This window comes from Bactrocera dorsalis, chromosome 4 (genome assembly GCF_023373825.1).
Source record: "Bactrocera dorsalis isolate Fly_Bdor chromosome 4, ASM2337382v1, whole genome shotgun sequence".
Classification (NCBI taxonomy): domain Eukaryota; kingdom Metazoa; phylum Arthropoda; class Insecta; order Diptera; family Tephritidae; genus Bactrocera; species Bactrocera dorsalis.
The window spans coordinates 70,666,654-70,686,529 of record NC_064306.1 but is presented as its reverse complement, the minus strand read 5'-3'; the positions used below and the strand labels follow the sequence as shown (position 1 = coordinate 70,686,529).

Here is a 19,876-nt window from a genome sequence, read left to right as displayed (position 1 = left end):
CACTCTATCCCATGTTGCGGTGCACTTTTTGTCAGTCACTTCTGTCTCAAACAGACACAATATGTAATAAGCCGTATGGTTAATGGCAAGAATCGCTAAAATGCTCCGTTCTTGGTGGGGTTTATGTTTATTTTTAAGCGCACGACGATACGATGTGCTATGTGATGTGAGAATTTTTTATATCTTTTGCAAAGAAATTTGCGATATTAATATACCTGCTACTCTGAGGCAGATGTATTGCTCGGCAACAATTGCCGAACTGTGTGTGTAGGAATGCAAAATTCGAAATGTTCGACCATTTGCATGCTTGGGCCTTGAGTTTGGCTGAATAGTCGTCGATACCACAGTCGTTGTTGCAGCCACGAGTTTTACAGCAGCAGAATAATATTTTTGGTGTGAGGGTAAGATTGGAAGAAAAAATGTCAGATTTTATGTAATTCCTAATTAAAAGTAGGCGCTTTCAGACTGTATTAACTTGATTCAAACGTAAATTGCATTCATATAAGATGAATGTGGAAAAATTGAGGCGGCTGCAATCACAAGTGCGGATAGGAGGCAAGGGTACAGCCCGTCGTAAGAAGAAGGTTATGCACCAGACTGCCACTACGGATGATAAAAAGTTGCAAAGTTCTTTAAAAAAGTTATCCGTTAGTACCATACCGGGAATTGAAGAAGTGAACATAATCAAAGACGATCTAACCGTTATTCATTTTAATAATCCAAAAGCGCAAGCATCTCTCTCTGCAAATACTTTCGCTGTCACCGGACATGGAGAGACAAAGAAAATTGTAGAAATGTTGCCGGAGATATTGCCACAGCTGGGTCAAGAGACGGTGGTGCAGCTGCGCATGTTCGCTAATTCAATGACGGGTACAAAGAAAGCGGCGGGAGCTATGGGCGGTAGTGATGCGACTGCGAGTACAAATATGCTTTATAGCGTTGTAGAGGAGGACGATGTACCTATGTTGGTGAGTGACTTCGATGAGGTGGCTAAAATAGAGGCAATGAAAGTGGGAGAGCAAACTACTACTACTAACGAAAAACCGGCAATTGAAAATACAGAAACCAAAGGAGAATCGGCTGCAGTGTTACCACTCTTATCGGAAGCTAAGGGTAATGAGAATGGAAACAATGTGCAACCGTTGGAAAGTTTAAATTTAAATGTAATATCAAACGAAAAGTTGGAAATACGGAACGGAAATGAAACTAATGTTAAAAAGCAGGAAATAAATACAGAAAAAGAAAACTTAAATAGAACTGAGAAGCTAAATATCAAATCAACAAGTGATGTAGGAAAAAATAAAGAGACGCAAAAGAAGAATGAAAAAAAATCACAACAAAAACAGGAACCTGCCAGGCAAAAATCTAAGCTTGAAAATAAGAGTCAAAACCCCATTAAAGATAATGAGAAACCTGATGAAATTGCTTCAAAAAGTACAACTTTAAAATTAGACGACAACAGAGAAGTTGACGAATCTAGTAAAGATGATGTTACTGATGTGATCGAATCGGAAAAGTCAGTACAAATAAGATCCAAAAATGTAAAGAATAATGGGGATAATCAGCAAACAAAACAATTACAGCAAAGGTCGGCGAAGGCAGAACTACCAGCTGCAACAAAGGCGAAGGAAAAACAAATGGGACCAGAATCAAACTCTCAGCAAAAACAAGTAGGTCTAAAAGAAAACGAAGGCAAAAATATCGAAAAACAAGGTGAAAGTCAACAAACCAATGCGAGTTTAGATTCAATAGAACTTGTAAATATTGAACAACAGTCAGACGATCAGAATCAGACACAAAAACTTCCCCTGCAACAACAACAAAAGAGTGAGTCACCAATAAAACAAAAAAATAAACAGCCTCAACAAAAACAACAAAACCAAGTAAGCCAGAAAAAAACGGATACTGAGAAAGGATTGAAAAAAGCGGAACTTCTTCCAAAATCAGGTAAGCAGGACGAGAAACAAACTATAAAATCATCCAAAGAAAAGCCCGCTGACAAGAGTGCTGAATCAAAAAAGACAAGCAATGAAAAACAATCTGAAAGTACTAAAAAGAATGTAAAAGAATCGTCAGATAATCAAAAAAAGTCAGACGCTCAAATTAAAAGCTCACAAGAAGTGAAGGCAGTTTTGGCAGATGATGGAAAAGAATCCAAAAAAGCTGAACCTCTTCCAGAATCAACTAAGGACGCGAATCAGCAACAGCAATCTGATTCTGTAGAGGGGGAGCCTTTCAAAAGTCAGCAAGAATTTGTAACGGAAGAGGCAGATAAGCCAAAACCGGAAAGTCAACAAGTTGAAAAAACCAATAAAGATATATTATCTATAGAACCCACTATAGAAACCGGAAAGCCAGCCGAAACGGATATACAACCACCAGACTTATCCATCAAAACTGTTGCCTTACAATCATTAGAATCTAGTGAGAAAATGATGCAGATAGTAAATGAAATTGCTAAAGATATTCTGATAGAAAATTTGAACAACCTGTCAGAGGAAACTATTAAAAATAAGTCGCTACCTGAACTTCCATCTGATCAACAGGAAGTGGTAGAAAAAACGGTTGAATCCGTGCTAAATGAGGAACTAGAAGCAACAAACACATCTGTTGAAAAAACACAAGAGAAAGAGTTGAACACCGACAATCAAAAGTCCCAAAGTCTATTGCCTAAAACAAGCTTGGAAGTTGTTGAAGATCTTGATAGTAATGTAGAGTCATTAAACAAAGATTCAGACGTAAAGGGCGTTATTATTGTTAAAGAAAAATTACCTAGTGCTGAAAAAGAGATCATTGCAGACAGTCCATCATTAACAGATACAATTCTTCCGAAAGTAGGCGAAAACAATGATACAAGTATGACAGTAGTGGAACAGATTCCTAATGCGCAGATACTTGAATCGCAAAAGGTTGCTACGCCAGAGGGCGGCACTTTAGGTGAACAATTAGCGAAACAGCCTACATTGGCTGAGATAGTACAATCACTGCCACCGGCAATACCTTTGCCCACATCGCAAATACCTGCCAATAATAATAAAATCGACGATGTGAATAATGAAAAATTTATTGCTATAGATTCGGCAAACAAACAGCCATCAATGGCCGAAATACTACAGTCACAACCACCGATAATACTACCGGCTGCAGTCTTATCCTCACCAAACAATACTATAAATATTGAAGTGAAGGATATTCAGAAGTCAGAGATATTGAATAAAGCAGATGTAAAAGAATTGCAGTTAGATTCAAGCGATACCGTTGAAAAGGAGCAATTGTGTCAACCGCAAGACCAAGGATCTATTACCCCCGAACTATCAACATCATCGACTGGCAATGTGTCAGTTGTTGATGGAAAACCTGCACCCATATCAATAAGCCCCAAACAAAAGGCATCACCACCAAAACAGGCCACAAATATTAAGAACTCGAACGAAACGTCGAAACAACAGCCAAAGCCATCTACAGCAGGCGATGCTAAATTAAAGTTGGTAACGAAGCCGCAACCGGGGCAACAGCTTCAACAACAACAAACATCAAAAGTTAAATCAAAACCAACGAATAACAACAAATCGACACCAACGACACCAATAACGCCAACAACGGCAAACACACCCACGAAGTTGTCACCCGAAAAAGGAACAACAGATAAACAGCAGCCAATAATTCCCGTTACAAAGGCGGCTCCTGATGCAGCACCAAAAAAGGCAAATTCACCGCAAAAACAACAACAAACGGATACATCAGCAAAATCTAAGACAACATTGGGAGCAAGTACTAAATCTGCACGACCTAATACTGGAAATACCGGGACAACATCTGGCACTACTAAGAAAGCAAACACACCACCAGCAACAAGTAAAACAAATGCAAACACTGGTGGAAAACAGCAAAAAATTAACGTAAAAGGAACGGTTTCCGGTACGCAAACAGTCGCTGAACAACCCCGAGTTTTGGTAGAAACGAAATCAGTACCAACAACACCGCCAACCTCGTCACCAACTATTGAAAATACTGCTATATCGAACAAACCATCCCTTTCGAAATAATGAAACTTCTCCCCCAATATGATGAGAAGTTTTAGTTGAGTTTAATTATGTTGCATTGTTCTTACTTTCATTCATGCTTTTATGAATTACTCTCAATGAATATTTTAACTTGCTATTGCATTTGCATTTTGTGAATTTTTATTTGTTCAAAGCTCCTCTGATGGTTCATTCATGAATTCATTAATTTTTGTATTCATTCTTAAACATTATTTCAACATATACTAACCGGCTATCATAGATGCCTATACATCACATATAAAATATTCATACTAATATGTTCATGCTAAAACAGTTTTCACCACTAACACCGTTTTAAAGTTAGCGTTTCTTAAAATAAAAACAAGAAAAGGTTTCAGTAGATATACGAAGCAAAAAGGAAGCATATAGTTTTCAAATAGATCCACATCTATTTGATTTTTGAACATCGATTTAGATTTATTTTTGGTTGTTTATGCTTTGCTTAGTTTTAAGTGTTGTAAAGAACCAAAATGTAATTCTAAATTAATAACTGAAAATAAATTGTATTACTGAAACTAATTTTAGTGTTTATATGCTTATTAATCTTCATGTTTCTCATAGATTGGAATGGAAAGATTTCATTAGATTTGGAAAATGTGATCATATAGAGGCACATATTGCAGCTTAGTATTTTTATGTGTTAATCTGAAACTAATCGTTGCTATCAAAATTAATAACGGCTTAAACTCAAGAGCTAATAAATAATAATTATAGTTTATTGAGGAGAACACTACCCTTTATAGGCATACAATCTTATAAACATTGTTAATATGTACATATGGAGATTTATTAAAATTTTTCTTTATTGCTTTGAGATCACCTCAAACTGTTGAAATGAAAAAAAATAGTCCAATATATAGGAAGGTGGAACTTGAACTAAACTCATTCCAGGAGAAAATGAAGAGAACATGCTAAACAGCTCTTAACAATATTAACCAGTTTTCAACCGTAAAAACACTATTATTGAGATTATAGGCGATAAGTTTGTAAGTGTCAACATACTTATGTATGTATGTAGGGACATATGAAATCAAAGCAAAAAAGGTGCGTCCGTCGTTAGCGTGCATATTGATAGACATTCGTACGTAGAGTTGTTCATACATACTAAAAACATACTGATGTATGTATGTACACACGCAGATGTTTACCAACTAAGCGGTCATAGAGAGAGAGAAAACCGAGAGTTTGCAAGCGTTTATCAGATGGAGGGACGTCGCGGTGGGCTGGTAGACATATCACAACGACAACCCACCGCGTGGAGTATGAAGCCGACAGCTGATAGTTTAGTTCACTTCGGTAATTCGTAAAGAAAAGGAGCTAAAGAAACAAGCGCCTGAAGTTTAAAAATATAAAAAAGTGTCAAATAAAACAAAAATATTTTATAAAACTGCAGAAAAATGAGTGATGTGCTAAAAATCATTGGCGCAGTTGTGCTCCCAAACGTTGGTGGTGTCATCAACGGCATAATAACGCGAAAAAATATACAAACATGGTACAAGAATCTGAATTTTCCATCATACCGGCCACCAAACTGGATATTTGCGCCGGTCTGGACATCGCTTTATTCAGGCATGGGCTATGCTTCATATCTGGTGTGGCGTGATGGTGGCGGCTTCAGCGGTGAGGCGCAGTTACCGCTCATTGCGTATGGTACACAGTTGGCACTCAACTGGGCATGGACTCCAATTTTCTTTGGACAACGTAATATCAAAGGCGTAAGTTGCGTAACGTTTGAAATTGAGTATTAAAAAGTCTAACTGACTATACAAATAACATTTTCTAGAACTGTACTGTGCATATCACTATTTATAAATGCGCACATGACATACATACATACTTATGTATACCAGTAGTTTCTATTTCTAGATATTTACATGAGCGACGAGCTCAATACAGTTCAAAAAATGGTTACTAAAAGTTTGGACTTATTAATAATAATTTTCATAGCTAAAATATATAATTACATGTTTCTCTCTTTTCATCTAGGGGCTCATCGATATTATTGCTTTGACTGCAACGTCCACAGCCTGTGGTATACTCTTCTATAGGGTAAATAAAGTGGCTGGTCTATTGTTCGTTCCATACATTGCTTGGTTGAGCTTCGCAACGGTGCTCAATCATGCCATGTACAAATTGAATCCTGAGAGTAAGGCTGTGACGGCACCAGCTGCTGAGGAGAAAAAGGGTCAGTAAAATAATACAAGCACAATGGATTACTGCACTTTATTGCATATGCAAGTATAAATTGTTTTAAAGCAAATGAGTATGTACATTCATAGATGTCGTATGATGTCATTTTACCGCGCCTCTATCGCTGCAATCATGGCAATACCATTCATTCACTATGATGCATTTAATGCAGTACACATGTTCCACAAACAAAAATAATTAATTTAACTATTCGAAAATAAAAATTAGCTATAAACATGTTAAAAGATCGATGTCAATTTGTATTAAGAAAATCTATATGCTCACTACCACAAAATAATTCCAGTACTTTTTTATATGTATATATGTATAACACACAAGTTGCCTAAAAAAATCTTACAAATGCCGGTGTTTCAATACAATGTGGGTTATGTTATAAATGTTAAGCAAGGAATGTTAAAAGAGCAAAATTGTTGTAAAGCTCGAAAATCGCTTATTTCATGAAAACGTGTTAATAAAAGATAATTAGTATAAAAATCACTTTTTAGCCTTTTATTAATTCTTCTTTTTTCTGGAAGTTTAAGATTGAAATTGAAGATGTAAGTTTGGTCATTCTACGGTATGTAAGAAAAATCTTGGAAATAACCGACCAATGGGGATATGTTAGACGTGATTTTGCCATGTAAATATACTATAAATACTTTAAGATTGTCTATTTTTTAATTCACAAATAATTTTGACAAATCAGTGGAGTTGGGTACGCTGTTGTATTAAAATCTTTATAAATACATACGCTTGCGGTCAATAAAAACTCACCACCAAATATAATTAAAATAAGATCACATGAGTACTTTGTTTATAAAGTTAGAAAATAGGGCAATTTTTATATGTTTGGTCACTAGTATAAATTATGTAGTTATCCATAAAATTTGCTTTACAGAACCAAAATACGATTATAACTGAACAGTGTGCAACCCAATTTCATAAAATATTTATTTATCTCGCATTGCCTACCTAATCTAGGATACATTTTTTCAATTTTACAGTTATACATATAGCTGAAGTTTGTCTACAAAAGTGCTGCTGCATTTTTATTGAGCGCAAGTGTATATATTTATAGGATATCTTCGAAAATTAATAATTTTTAACCTTAATATAATATTTTAAAAATATGAACGTACATAGATTTAATTTTTTTTTTTAAATTTTTATAAACTATTATTTACCATAGTTTAGAGTATGCAATAAACTATGGCAAACAAATTATGACCGAAAATTAAACAGATCTACATTAAATCATGGACTTTAAAGAAAAAAGTTAAATATTTCAAGATTGCTTAGAAATAAATATAATAAAAGTAATTGAGGAAATGTGTAGCTAAAACATTTACTTACTAATTAGATATAAATATATATATACTTATATATATATATATACATATATACACTTATATTTTTTTGTAATTATGTGTATAGCGATCATTTGGTAATCATCCACCGCTTACCTGCGTGTACGGAAAATTTCAAAATCAAAACCATTTAAAAGCGGTAATTATCAAAAACCACACCTACACACATACCCGCTTGTGTGGGCTAAGCATGATTGCATTTAAAAAATAAAAAAATACACTAAATAAATATTTGTGCGTTTACTTATATTTAAGGCTTAAATAGATAACATGCCTAAGTGATAAATGACGTGGCTTATTATACATACCTATGTACATACATACGTAAATGGGTGCACTATTGTTTTGTGCTTGTTTTATTGTAATAAATATTTTTATCTGTATTTCCAGGAATAGGAAATGTGCGCCATTTCTTTGTATGTATGTAAATGGTGTACATATGCAAACATGTGTAAACATTATATAATTTATTGCAAATATGAGTTATATACATATATAGCAATTAGTCTGTTCTGCTGAAATATAAAATTAGACTCAAATGGGTCGACCACTTCTCAAATAGGAATACGAAATTTTGCTATATGTATATACATATGTAACGTTGCAATTTATGATAGACCATGTGAAAATGTATGTACGATTTGTTTATATGTATGTATGTACAACTTGCGTGAATTAAAAGCGTTTAAATTAATTCTACATATGTATGTACATTACATATATACATGCGTATGTATCGATGAAAGTGTGTGTAAAAGCTAATTAAAATCCACTTAAAATTCTGAGCGTTGAGCATATTATTTCAAAAGTCTATATTATTTAGCATATTTAATATTTGTGAAGCTTATATGAGAGATGCTATAAGAAGAGTTGGATAAATAAAAAAATACTAGCTTCATTTTTGAGAATTTGGTACAATGTAATATTGACGGAGTATATTTTCATTTATCATTCATTCCTTAATTTGAAAGAAAAAAGATTAAGGTAAAATATATGTATATGAAAAAAAAATATATATATAAATAGTATATAAATTTCTCATAACCGGACACCCACTTTCGTAGTGTTTTTGGCAAAAGCGTGTGTTTGAAATGTATTCTTAGAGGCAAAAGCTGCAACTCAGAATTATATTTCTACTGAACTAATAAATGCGAGCCAATGTCAGGCACGAGAAAATGAATGACAATTATCCCATTAGTTTCCGTTAAGTTACTGTGAACCATCTGGCGCCAGTGCAAGTCCATTTGTTTCTCGTGATCATTTTGCGTATTATTTGTGGCAAAACTTCACAAACTAATAAGAATTACAAAAAAAGGGAACTTTATCAGAGATAATTTGAACGAAATATTATCTACATAGTATTCCTGTCCTTTCATTGGAACGCACGTCCGGTTATGAGAATCGCTTTTCTATGAAAATATTAATATAAACGTTGTTTTCATGTTTTGTCCGTGCATTTGATGTTCCTATCTGTAATGGATTTAAGCGAGATTATCTACATACATAAGTGAATTTTTCTTAGACATAAATAACAAAAATTATAATACGATGTATGGTATATGATAATATAAAATGAAGACATATTATTTAAATGCATTGTTTGTACGACTTCTTAACCTCAAATTGAAGCTGCGATTCTAACCTTAAAAAATGTCTGAAAAATGTGCGGTTTCAAAGTTATTTAGTTTACTCTTTTAAGTTGTTATAAATGCTTTGCATATTGTCAACATTTCTGATAGAAAAAGTTTGTTAAAAAATACTTATTTGGTAAAAAGACATGTTTTGTAAAAATACTTTAAATAAAGAATATGAAATATTTGGTTATGCCTTCAAAGATTACCAAAGCTGTTGTTTATAGCGTCAGCTGCTTTTGTTGTGTTCCAACTATCCTGTGTTCCTATTTGTATTCCTTCCATTTAGAAGCACAGAGGTTCCATGGCAACCGTATTTGTTTGGTTCTATGAGCTTTGTTCGATTAATATCCAACTAGGCACCGAAAGGAATAAAATTTGTTTGTGAAAACTCGTAATGACGCTTTATTTTGACACCAAAGTGGAATTTCTTGACTTCGATGCTGTTAGCACCATCGGAAATTGGCACCTCACCGAACCACTATTTGCTGTAGCTTCTTACAGCCAGGAGCGTGGCGGGTCTATAACAATTTTCACAGATTCGGTGAGCATACATATCGATTTCTATTTTTATTGCAATATTACGTCTTAATTAAATTATAGGGTGAACCTCAACGCGATGTCACCTATCCGGTACATCCGACATCGCAGGTTTCGGCACTAGCTTGGCATCCCGAAAAAGTTTTGTTGGCCACCGGCTGGGAAAATGGTGATATACATGTTTGGTTTGCGGGCCATCGTGAATTCGCTAGTGTTCACGGTCCACATAAAGCGCCTATAGTTTTGTTGGACTTCAGCGAACAAGGTGGACGTATGGTTACCGCCGATTCGATGGGTTTGCTTACGGGTTGGCGCTGCGATGGTCAGTATCAATTTTTAACAATGTTTTCACATGATTTGCGTGATGTGCTGTTGCATATCACCTTTCGACGGACCATTGAGAGTGAGGTGCGTGAGGAAATTGTAAATTTAGCCAAGGCGGCTGTAGCAGGCGATGATGCGGCACTCGATACGCTAACCAACTGGCGACCGCGAACAGCGGCGAGGAGTATGATTCACGCTGGTGTCAAAGATAATCACTGTTTCTATGTGGGTACACAAAATGGTGTAATGTACTACATAAATCAGGGTGGCGCCTGTACAGAGGTCCTCAAAAATAATACCGTGCCCATCATGCAAATGCTGTGGCACCCTAAAAAGTGAGATTTCTGTTTAGAAGTCATTACATGCATTTTTGCTAGAATATCTTAATTTGTATATTTGTTTTAGAGATGCCGTTATTTGCTTGATGGAGGACATGACAATTGCTTTATATTTGGTGGAGTCGACGGGTATATTAACTGAGTTGGATCGAGTTAAGTTGAGCGGGAACATATCTGGCAAGGGCGGTGCTATTTCATGGGCGGGAAATAGCTTGGCAATTATAACGGGTGAGTTGCATAAGTCGTATGCACAGGCAAATACAATTTTTTCATTGTGATTGTAGGTGATCTAAGCGTACGGATTTGGGATATCGAAAAAAGCGATAACTATCTACTCAAAATGGACTTGCCTAGTACTGGTGATATACATAAATTCATACATGAATATTTTTGAAACTTTCAAATAACTTTCATTAATTTTCTGTTTGTAGCAATTTCCGTGTTAGGATCCTCGATTAGTCTCGACGGTAACTCTGCCAGCACAAATGTCTTTAGCAACGACACGAGCGAAAAGTCCTCATCTACACTAAACAGCCGTAAATTGCATAAATTCATACAACCGACAAACGAGCTCTTCACTTGCCTTGCGTACAGCACAAGCAACCAGACTCTTTGCGCCGGTACCAATCAAGGTAACATTTATACTTGGAAGCGGCGTGTAGGCGTTTTCGATATGCCTGAGGACTCGTGGCAGTTGACTAACATATCGACAGTACGTGGCGCCGTTAAACAATGCATCTGGGGTTTCAATGAGTTGGCCAAGCCGTGCATGTTGATCAACTGCATTTCAAACGTTTACGTGCTCAAGGTGGAAGTTGGCAATACCTACCAACAATGTAATACTAAATGTCTGTTTATTAATTTTACAGGAACAACCTTTGTTATCATTTTACACCCGCGATCTGTGGGCAGTTCAACGTAATGCAAAAGCTATTTATCTTGAGCACGCGATCGGCAAGCATGCGCTCATTCAAACGGATTTTGCAATTATTGCCTTAGCCCTTAATCAAATAAATATGATCATTAGTAACGGTCGCGCTATATCTGCATATAACATTGAGAAGGTGCAAAAGGTGGATGACTATAGGATTGAGGCATATACAGATGACAGCACTACCAAGGGCAGCAATGAAAAGGATTCAAATCTAAATGTGAAACTCATACAGACTTTCAATGCGGAGTGTTTAGGCCTGCACATACACAATCAGAACATTTTCTGTTTAAACTCAAATGAAGTGATGATATACTCAATTGGTGGCGTCGTGCTCAATAAAATTTTGGCAAATGACAATGAAGGTGAGTATTGAAAAATATCTATGAATTGGCTTATATATTGTACATTTCAAAATAAAAAAAAATAATGTATCATTTCTGGTTTTCTAGGGAAAATTATTGGCATGGACCTCACTGGTGTCTATTTGAGTGTTTTCACAATGAATGGTTTCGTTAAAGCTTATGATGTTTCTCGGCACGATCCTAAGTTAATTTTTCCTGGGAAATCAGGTTACGACTTATTTGATGATTTTGGTGAAGTGATTTTAGTTAAATGCAACACGGCTGGCACCCATTTAGCTGTGCTAATTGCAAATCGCAACTTTGTTCCAAAACCCATTCTATATTGCTGGAATTTCGAACGTAATCTTTTGATGGAACATAATCTCAAACATAATTCGAACGAAACCAATACTAATTCATGGTATACCATCCACCCATTTTATTAGATATGCATTAGTATATTCACTAATTATTTTTTACAATTTTCAGCATGCCCGTAAATGTATATTGGGATACAGATGAGCCACGTCTGCTTGCCATTGAGGTGAAATCAATGCAGCAAGTACAGGAGCCAAAACAAAATCATACAAAAGCTGGGACCAATTGTAACCATAGTATCGAGTCTGAAATTATGGTTTTATTTTTTTCAGAAAAAAATAAATTAAATATACTCGAAACACGCTCATTAGTCATGGCGGAGCAACTGATCAATCTATGCGTACCTAATGTGGTGAATATGAATAAGCTTTATACATATAATTCATTTTGTAATTATATATATAATTAAAACCACCCATTTTGAATAAATATAGATAACTTTGGATATAAATCTTGTTAAAGAGCGCCCACTGCAAGATTTCGTCGATCTTATTAAGTGTGACCCCAACATACGAAAAATGGTTTTAAACTTCAGTCTACATATTGCCGAGGGCAACATGGATTTAGCTTATCGCTCCATACGATCAATTCAATCTCCAACGATTTGGACAAATTTAGCAAAGATGTGCGTTCAAACTAGTCGCTTAGATGTGGCAAAGGTATGCATGGGTCATTTGGGCAAAGCGCGCTCCGTACGTGCCATTCGCCAAGCGATGGAAGATGATGACCTTGAAGATGAAGCAAAACTTGCGGTACTCGCTACCGAATTGGGTATGCACGAAAAAGCAGTTGAGTTATACAAAAAATGTGGCAGATTTGATTTGCTGAACAAATTATTGCAGGCGCGTGGAAAAATAGATGAGGTTTGATTAGTCCCTTATGTTTTAAATTCAATTAATATATTTAAATTTTTTGTATTCTCTTCGTAACATTTCATTCATTTAGGCTATAAATGTGGCCGAGACGGAAGATCGTGTTCACTTAAAAAATACATATTTCCATAAGGCGCAGCAATTAAAAGAGAGCGGAGATATTAAGACCGCTCTGGAATACTTTGAAAAATCCCATAATCCAGTACAAAATATAACACAAATGCTTCTGGATAATCCTCTAGCAATGAAGGTTTGTAATACGCTCCAAATTTTAAGCATTTTTAATTACAAAAATTCCTCTAGCGTTATATGCAAAATTGTGCTGATCCGAAAATGCTTAAATGGTGGGGTCAGTACATTGAAAGTTCTGGTGATATGGATGCTGCATTGGCCGTATATCAGAAGGCGGAGGATTGGTTTTCGCAAGTGAGTTGTCCGTTGAAAACGGTGTTTATTTTAAATACGTACTATTACTATTAATACAGGTTAAAATACTTTGTTATTTGGGGAAAATTTCGAAGGCAGATGTCATAGCACGACAATCTGGAGACAGAGCTGCCTGTTATCACTTAGCACGTCATTATGAGAATGTTGGAAAGTTCCAAGAAGCCATAATGTTCTACACACGGGCTCAAACGTTTAGCAACGCTATACGTATTTGTAAGGAAAACGATTTCCAGGATGAACTCTGGACCGTGGCTAGTTCTTCTCGTAGTCGTGATAAAGCGATTGCAGCCGCATACTTTGAAGAGTGTGGATCTTTCAAACGTGCTGTAGAGTTATACCATCGTGCTGGCATGCTTCATAAGGCACTAGAAATGGCCTTTGAGTCGGAACAACCAGAAGTGCTAGAAATAATTGCGTCGGAATTAACCGTTGATTCAGACTCAGAGCTGGTGAATCGTTGTGCGGACTTTTTCACGAGCATCGAACAACATCAAAAGGCGGTTTATTTGTTGGCAAAGACAATGCATTTGAAGCGATCGTTACAAATCTGTATGGAGAAAGGAGTGCCGATCACCGAGGAACTCGCCGAGATGCTCACACCGAACAAAAACGAATTTAATGAAGAAATGCGAATCGAAATTCTTACACAGTTGGGTGAATTGTTGCAACAACAAGGTGACTATCACACGGCCACGAAGAAATTCACTCAAGCCGGAGATAAAGTGCGAGCCATGAAGAGTTTGCTAAAATCGGGCAGCACCGAAAAAATCATATTTTTCGCTAATATGTCCCGACAGCGCGAGGTATATATCATGGCAGCCAATTATTTGCAAGCGTTGAATTGGCAAGAGGATGAACATATTCTTAAACATATTGTGACATTTTACTCGAAGGGTCAAGCATATGATTCCTTAGCAAATTTTTATGCTATTTGCGCACAAATCGAAATCGAAGAATATCACAACTACGAAAAAGCTTTAAAGGCAATGCTTGAGGCGGCAAATTGCTTAAAAAAGCTAGGACATTCACAACATGCGCTCAATAATTTGGAAAAAACTATAGCAGATGTGCGAAAAGTTTTGGATATACAAAACGCAATGAAAAATAACGATAATCAAGCAGTAATTTCCGGCTGTCGGAATATGTTAAGTAAGTTCTTCTTTTCGAATTACTTTTTCGAAATTCTTTAATTGAAAGTTTACGATATCGTGATATAGTTCTATTTGTACTCTTCGTTTTTTAAACCCTGAACAGAGTATACTAATTTTGCCACGAAGTTTGTAACACCATGAAGGAAACGTCGGAGACTTTATAAAGTGTTTACATATATAATATAAATAAACAGCCTGTCGAACTAGTCAGTTTTTAGATATCTATGTATCTGAAAATTTGCACACGTTATTTCGCCGAGGACTGTATAAAATGTTTATGTAAATAAACAGCATGAAGGCCATGTCCATCTGTTGGAACTAGTCAGTTTTTAGAGATATATTTTTCTCACCAAAAAAACTGCTGATTCGTTGGTAGTAGTAGTAGCTATAGCATATAGCTGCTAAACAAGTTGAGCGATCAAAGTCATCCCTTTATGGAAAATTTTTTTATTTAACAATATGTCTTCACAAAATTTGACATGGACGAATTGTTCAGATTGGACTACTATAGCTTAGGGCTACAATAGAAACTGGAAGTTCAAAATCAAGATTTTGCATGGAATATTTTATATCTGTGAAGGGTAGTTTTACTTTAATTTTTTTCCCAATGCCAATTAATATATAGTTCGAAGTAAATATCGTAAATAATTAATTATTATATTTCAATAATTTTAGTAAAACCAGAAACGCCACCAATACGTCAAGCGGATATTCTTGCAATGTTGGTTCGTGCATTAGCTTATTCGAAACAGTGGCCCGAAGCTGGACGAGCTTTAAAAGAATTGGCTTTGAAGGATAATGCTTGGAGCACTATTGGATTGGTTGACAAAGCCTTAGTGCAAAAAATAGCAAAAGAATGCAATCTAGACTTTGATATTATTTGGAATTCCGGTCGAAGACATGTCAATATTAAAGAAAGCGAAACCGATCAGGATAATGAAGAAGAGATAGAAGAGGAATTACGATAATTGAGCGCATTAAATATGTAAAGTAATAAAATTTGTGATGAATAGCATCCATCCTATAAGTCACCTATCTTTTTAATCCTCGGTGATCGTTCACTGGGATAAAAATTGTTCCATATACTATTGCACATAAACCCGCATGCATAAAATTTATTCAATATTTTTTATACATAATTACTTAAGAAAAGGCACAGAGTTAAAATGTATGTGAAAATAAAAATAATAAGCTTTATAAGAAATGCGGATGTGGATAAGGTATTTAATTTTTATTTTATTCAAACTTTCTATTTGCGTAATGTACAGACGTGAAATTGCTGAAGTTACAATATCAATCGATGTACCATTCTTGTATCATTTACCCTATAATTCCACATGTGTTTGACAGCTGTCATCAAATAAGTGAAGCAAAGACTAGAAAATATTTACATATGTGTTGTTAATTTATGTTTTAGTGAATATTTATTCGAAATTTATGTTTCATTAAACTATTGTTTCGAGGATTTAGTTGCTTTGCTAGCATATTAAACTACATAGGCGAAAAATAATAAGTGGTAAGCATATATTGCGTTTTGTGTACTTGTTTTGCCAGGCAACTTGTTGCAGTACTGCATATTCTTTGAACAAATATGATCCATGTACATATGTAAGTGGGTGAACATAACATAATAAAGCATATTAATTTGACTTTTACTATAGGAGTGCTATTTAATATATAATGTGAGACAAAGCTTTAATTTTTTTGGTGTATGACAAATATTGTGAACCGACGTATAAGCATGTTTTTTTATAGTGACTAGGCGTTTTTCAAAACATAGTAACTCAATACATAAGTATATGTATATGTATTTTTTTTTGTTAAGATAATATACATATGTTTAAACTTCGTGATTCAGCAAATTTTTGCTAATATAAGTATGCTTGCTGGAATGCTGTTGTTAGAAATCCGTAATTTTTGTTTCATCATTCCTGTATATAGAAATCAATCTGATGTTATATTTAAAAATTATTTGTTTTCAGCGGTTTATATTTCTAATCTATAGAGATTATGATTCTGAGAGCTTCATTTAATTTGAAGTTTACCCCATGTTTTGATTCTATCATCTATTTCATTATATTCCTCCGTTTTTAATTACTTTCATGGCTGCGATTTAGAAAAGCATCCCCGGATTTCGGGGAAATATCTCAAAACCCATAAATCAGCGGCAACTATATACTGTGAATCAAAAAAATGTTGGCACACTTTGATTTTCTAAAGAAAGATAGTTAAAAAACAACAAAAAACAATCTCATGCAATTATTTTTGTACATCATGTAACTGGTAGAAACAAAACAAAATGCAAGTGAAAATATACCGGTACATTCACCCCCCACTCCCCCCAAATCTAGAAAAGAAGTCGGAAACAGCGAAAAACACATTAAAAAAGTATTGACACATATCATGTTTTTTGCATATTCCTCTTTAAGTTGACTTCCTTTGATCCTGTTTTTGGTGACTTCTGTTAGATATTGCGTATTAATGAATAATTAGAGCAATTGATTTTTAGTAATGTGTTTAGCCTTGACATAGATTGAGCAAAAGGGTCGCGGAAAAGAGATAACCGTTGAAGTCCGGAAACTTACCACCTGGAAAAAAAAATCATTGGGCGAAATAGGACAAATTGTCAATAGATAATTTTCCAGTCTAAGGAATGTAATAAACCATTACATAAAAAGCGGAAAAATAGAAAGCAATTACAAATCCGGGAGGCCAAAAACTTTTTCTGATCGGGAGGAACGATCCATTATTGGCACAGTGGCAGAAGACCTAAAAATGTCGGCTGTAAAATTGAGTGAAAAAATGCAGGAACAACGAAAGCGATGAATTCAAATTGAATTAATTTGGATCGGATGTGTCTCAAAAAGATGGCAAAAGCCCAACATGGAGCTCCAGGAAAATAACATCTTTAAAACAATCAAGCATGGCGGCGGAAACGTAATGGTGTGGGGTGTATAGCGGCAAGTGGAGTTGGGAATCTTGTTTTTATAGACGAAAAAAATGGATAAGATTGTTTATTTAAGCCTTTTGAAGAACAATTTGCTTCCGAGCGTAACTAAATTGGGCTTAAATGGAGAGAAATGGCAGTTCCAGCAAGACAATAATCCTAAACACACTTTGCGTTTGGTTCAAGAGTGGTTAATTTGTAACTGAAAGCAGCTGAAAACACCTCCACAATCCCCTGATTTTCTTAATCTATAGGACCTCCTTCATCCGTACATACCCATTTTAACCCCGAAATCCGGGGATGCTATTCTAAAATTTACCCTTTTTTTGGTGTATAGACAAATATTGTGAACCGACGTGTAATCAATGTTTATTTTATAGTGATTAGGCGTTTTTCAAAACACAGTAACTCCATACATACATATGTATGCATATTGTTTTTGTTAAAATAATATGCATATGTATGTTTAAACTTCGCAATGATTTAGCAGATTTTTGATAATATATGTATGCTAGCGGGAATGCTGTTATTAGAAATACGTAATTTTTGTTTCATCATCCCTGTATATAGAAATCAATCTCATGTTATATTTAAAAATTATTTGTTTTCAGCGATTTATATTTCCAGACTATAGAGATCATGATTCTGAGAGCTTTGTTTGATTCTATCATCTGTTTCATTATATTCTTCCGTTTTAAATTACTTTCTTATTTTAATTCTTAAAATAAAATTTTAATAGACAGTACACGAACTTGTTTATTAAACCGTGAGCAATAATTCCATATCAAAAATTTGTGAATACAATTTAAATTTAAAGCTTTAATGCTTCTTAAAATCGATTTTATATAATAGCTCAACGATTAGTCTTCACCCGCTCAACTAACACGAGGGGCGCAATCCGCATACGTGCATAATCAACCGAGTCGTGAAGGGCAATATAGTTTTCTAAGCATCCAGATATAGAATTTTTCAGTTAAAGAAACAAAAATTAACTTCTAAGACTTGAAAATTTTCTTTTATAAGAGTGTACAGCTGCTGGCGTATGCCGATGATATTGATATAATTGGTCTCAATACTCGCACCGTCAGTTCTGCTTTCTCCAGACTGTATAAGGAAGCAAAGAAAATGGGTCTAGCAGTGAACGAGGGCAAGACGAAATATCTCCTGTTATCAGATAAACGATCGTCGCACTCGTGACTAGGCTCCAATCTTATTTTTGACAGTCATAACTTCGAAGTCGTAGATAATTTCGTCTATCTTGGAACCAGCATTAACTCTTGCCAACAGTTACTACTTTGGACTGAGTAGGCAACTGAGAAGTAAAGTCCTCTCTCGACGAACAAAAACCAAACTACAAGTCACTCATTATTCCCGCCTTGGTATATGGTACAGACGATGACAACATCTGATGAGTCGACGTTACGAGTTTTCGAAAGAAAGGTTCTGTAAAAGATTTATAGTCCTTTGCGCATTGGCCACTGCGAATATCGCATTCGATGGACCGATGAGCTGTATGAGATATACGAATACATTGACATAGTTCAGGTTTAAGAGACAGGGGCTACGCTGGCTAGGGCATGTCGTGCGTATGTACAAAAATAATCCAGTTCTTAAAGTATTCGACCTCTACTCCGTTTGAAAGACCAGGTGGAGAATGAACAGTCGTCGCTTGGAATCTTCAGTTGGTTGCGAAAATAAAAAAACGACTGGCGCATTGTTGTTAAATCGGCTATAATCGCGTAAGCGGTATCTACGCCAGTAACGAAGAAGAAAAATACAGTCTTTTTAATTTTGAAAACTGAGTCATATAAATAAAATATGCATGAATTGGAACGGGATATTAAGTTTAACTTCAGACTTGAAAATGGAACTGCAAACTTTTCGAAAAACATTCAGGAATTTCACTTAGAATATTATGTCAATCATTTCCCTACGACAATCCATGATTTATGAGTTTTAAGCGACTGGTGAATGAAGGAAGACCTGACCTAGAATGCCACTGAAAATACCATAAAGCGAAAATTATAATTGTTTTTGAACAGACTCTAACTTGTAAGAATGGGTTTGATAACTAGGATTCTATACCAAAGATCATAACCAAAGCTGTGGAAAGAGTTTTAGAAACATACTGATAAATTCTTTAGACCAGTGTTTAGCAAAACTAAGAACAACATTTGCTTTCAAAACCATGATATCAATATAAAGACTGAAACTTCATATTGACTCGCAAATCAAGAAAGCTATAAACATAAAATTTTTTCGTTTTTCAGTTTTGAGTTCTTTGAATCAAAAATTTTCAAGACTTCATATGTCGTTGGTTAATTTTATATGCTGGGATATGGTTTTAAAACT

The 19,876-nt window shown here is 35.1% G+C and overlaps 3 protein-coding genes across 4 annotated transcripts; all 3 read left to right on the top strand.

Annotated features, from left to right (window-relative positions):
* The first annotated feature begins 172 nt into the window (after positions 1–172).
* Positions 173–4,583, top strand: LOC105234050 (myb-like protein X). 2 transcript variants are annotated; one of them, XM_011216256.4, is made up of 2 exons: positions 173–401; positions 465–4,583. In XM_011216256.4, exon 2 carries the CDS (start codon positions 507–509, stop codon positions 4,044–4,046), a length of 3,540 nt encoding a protein of 1,179 aa, XP_011214558.2. In that variant the 5' UTR covers positions 173–401; positions 465–506; the 3' UTR covers positions 4,047–4,583. The 2 variants fall into 2 exon arrangements, with proteins under 2 accessions (XP_011214558.2, XP_011214557.2); XM_011216255.4 differs by having other exon boundaries at positions 455–4,583.
* A 753-nt stretch (positions 4,584–5,336) lies between these two features.
* LOC105234049 (translocator protein) lies at positions 5,337–6,752 on the top strand. The gene is made up of 3 exons (XM_029548428.2): positions 5,337–5,779; positions 6,051–6,249; positions 6,344–6,752. The coding sequence occupies exons 1-3, from the start codon at positions 5,462–5,464 to the stop codon at positions 6,352–6,354; spliced, it is 528 nt and encodes a 175-aa protein (XP_029404288.1). The 5' UTR covers positions 5,337–5,461; the 3' UTR covers positions 6,355–6,752.
* Positions 6,753–6,892: 140 nt separating this feature from the next.
* Positions 6,893–15,963, top strand: LOC115065768 (intraflagellar transport protein 140 homolog). The gene is made up of 13 exons (XM_049454557.1): positions 6,893–9,796; positions 9,856–10,451; positions 10,522–10,682; positions 10,739–10,813; positions 10,886–11,262; positions 11,324–11,750; positions 11,838–12,150; positions 12,219–12,459; positions 12,542–12,970; positions 13,053–13,229; positions 13,283–13,405; positions 13,465–14,575; positions 15,253–15,963. Exons 1-13 carry the CDS (start codon positions 9,650–9,652, stop codon positions 15,543–15,545), a joined length of 4,470 nt encoding a protein of 1,489 aa, XP_049310514.1. The 5' UTR covers positions 6,893–9,649; the 3' UTR covers positions 15,546–15,963.
* The last annotated feature ends 3,913 nt before the right edge of the window (positions 15,964–19,876 follow it).

What these genes read in the sequence shown, in the direction of transcription:
- LOC105234050 (XM_011216256.4), top strand. Translation starts at nt 507, where the DNA reads ATGAATGTGGAAAAATTGAGGCGGCTGCAATCACAAGTGCGGATAGGA.
- LOC105234049 (XM_029548428.2), top strand. Translation starts at nt 5,462, where the DNA reads ATGAGTGATGTGCTAAAAATCATTGGCGCAGTTGTGCTCCCAAACGTT. An exon ending in GACAACGTAATATCAAAGGC is followed by an intron (nt 5,780 to 6,050) that starts GTAAGTTGCGTA and finishes CTTTTCATCTAG; the next exon opens with GGGCTCATCGATATTATTGC.
- LOC115065768 (XM_049454557.1), top strand. Translation starts at nt 9,650, where the DNA reads ATGACGCTTTATTTTGACACCAAAGTGGAATTTCTTGACTTCGATGCT. An exon ending in TTTGGCAAATGACAATGAAG is followed by an intron (nt 11,751 to 11,837) that starts GTGAGTATTGAA and finishes CTGGTTTTCTAG; the next exon opens with GGAAAATTATTGGCATGGAC. An exon ending in GAAACCAATACTAATTCATG is followed by an intron (nt 12,151 to 12,218) that starts GTATACCATCCA and finishes TACAATTTTCAG; the next exon opens with CATGCCCGTAAATGTATATT.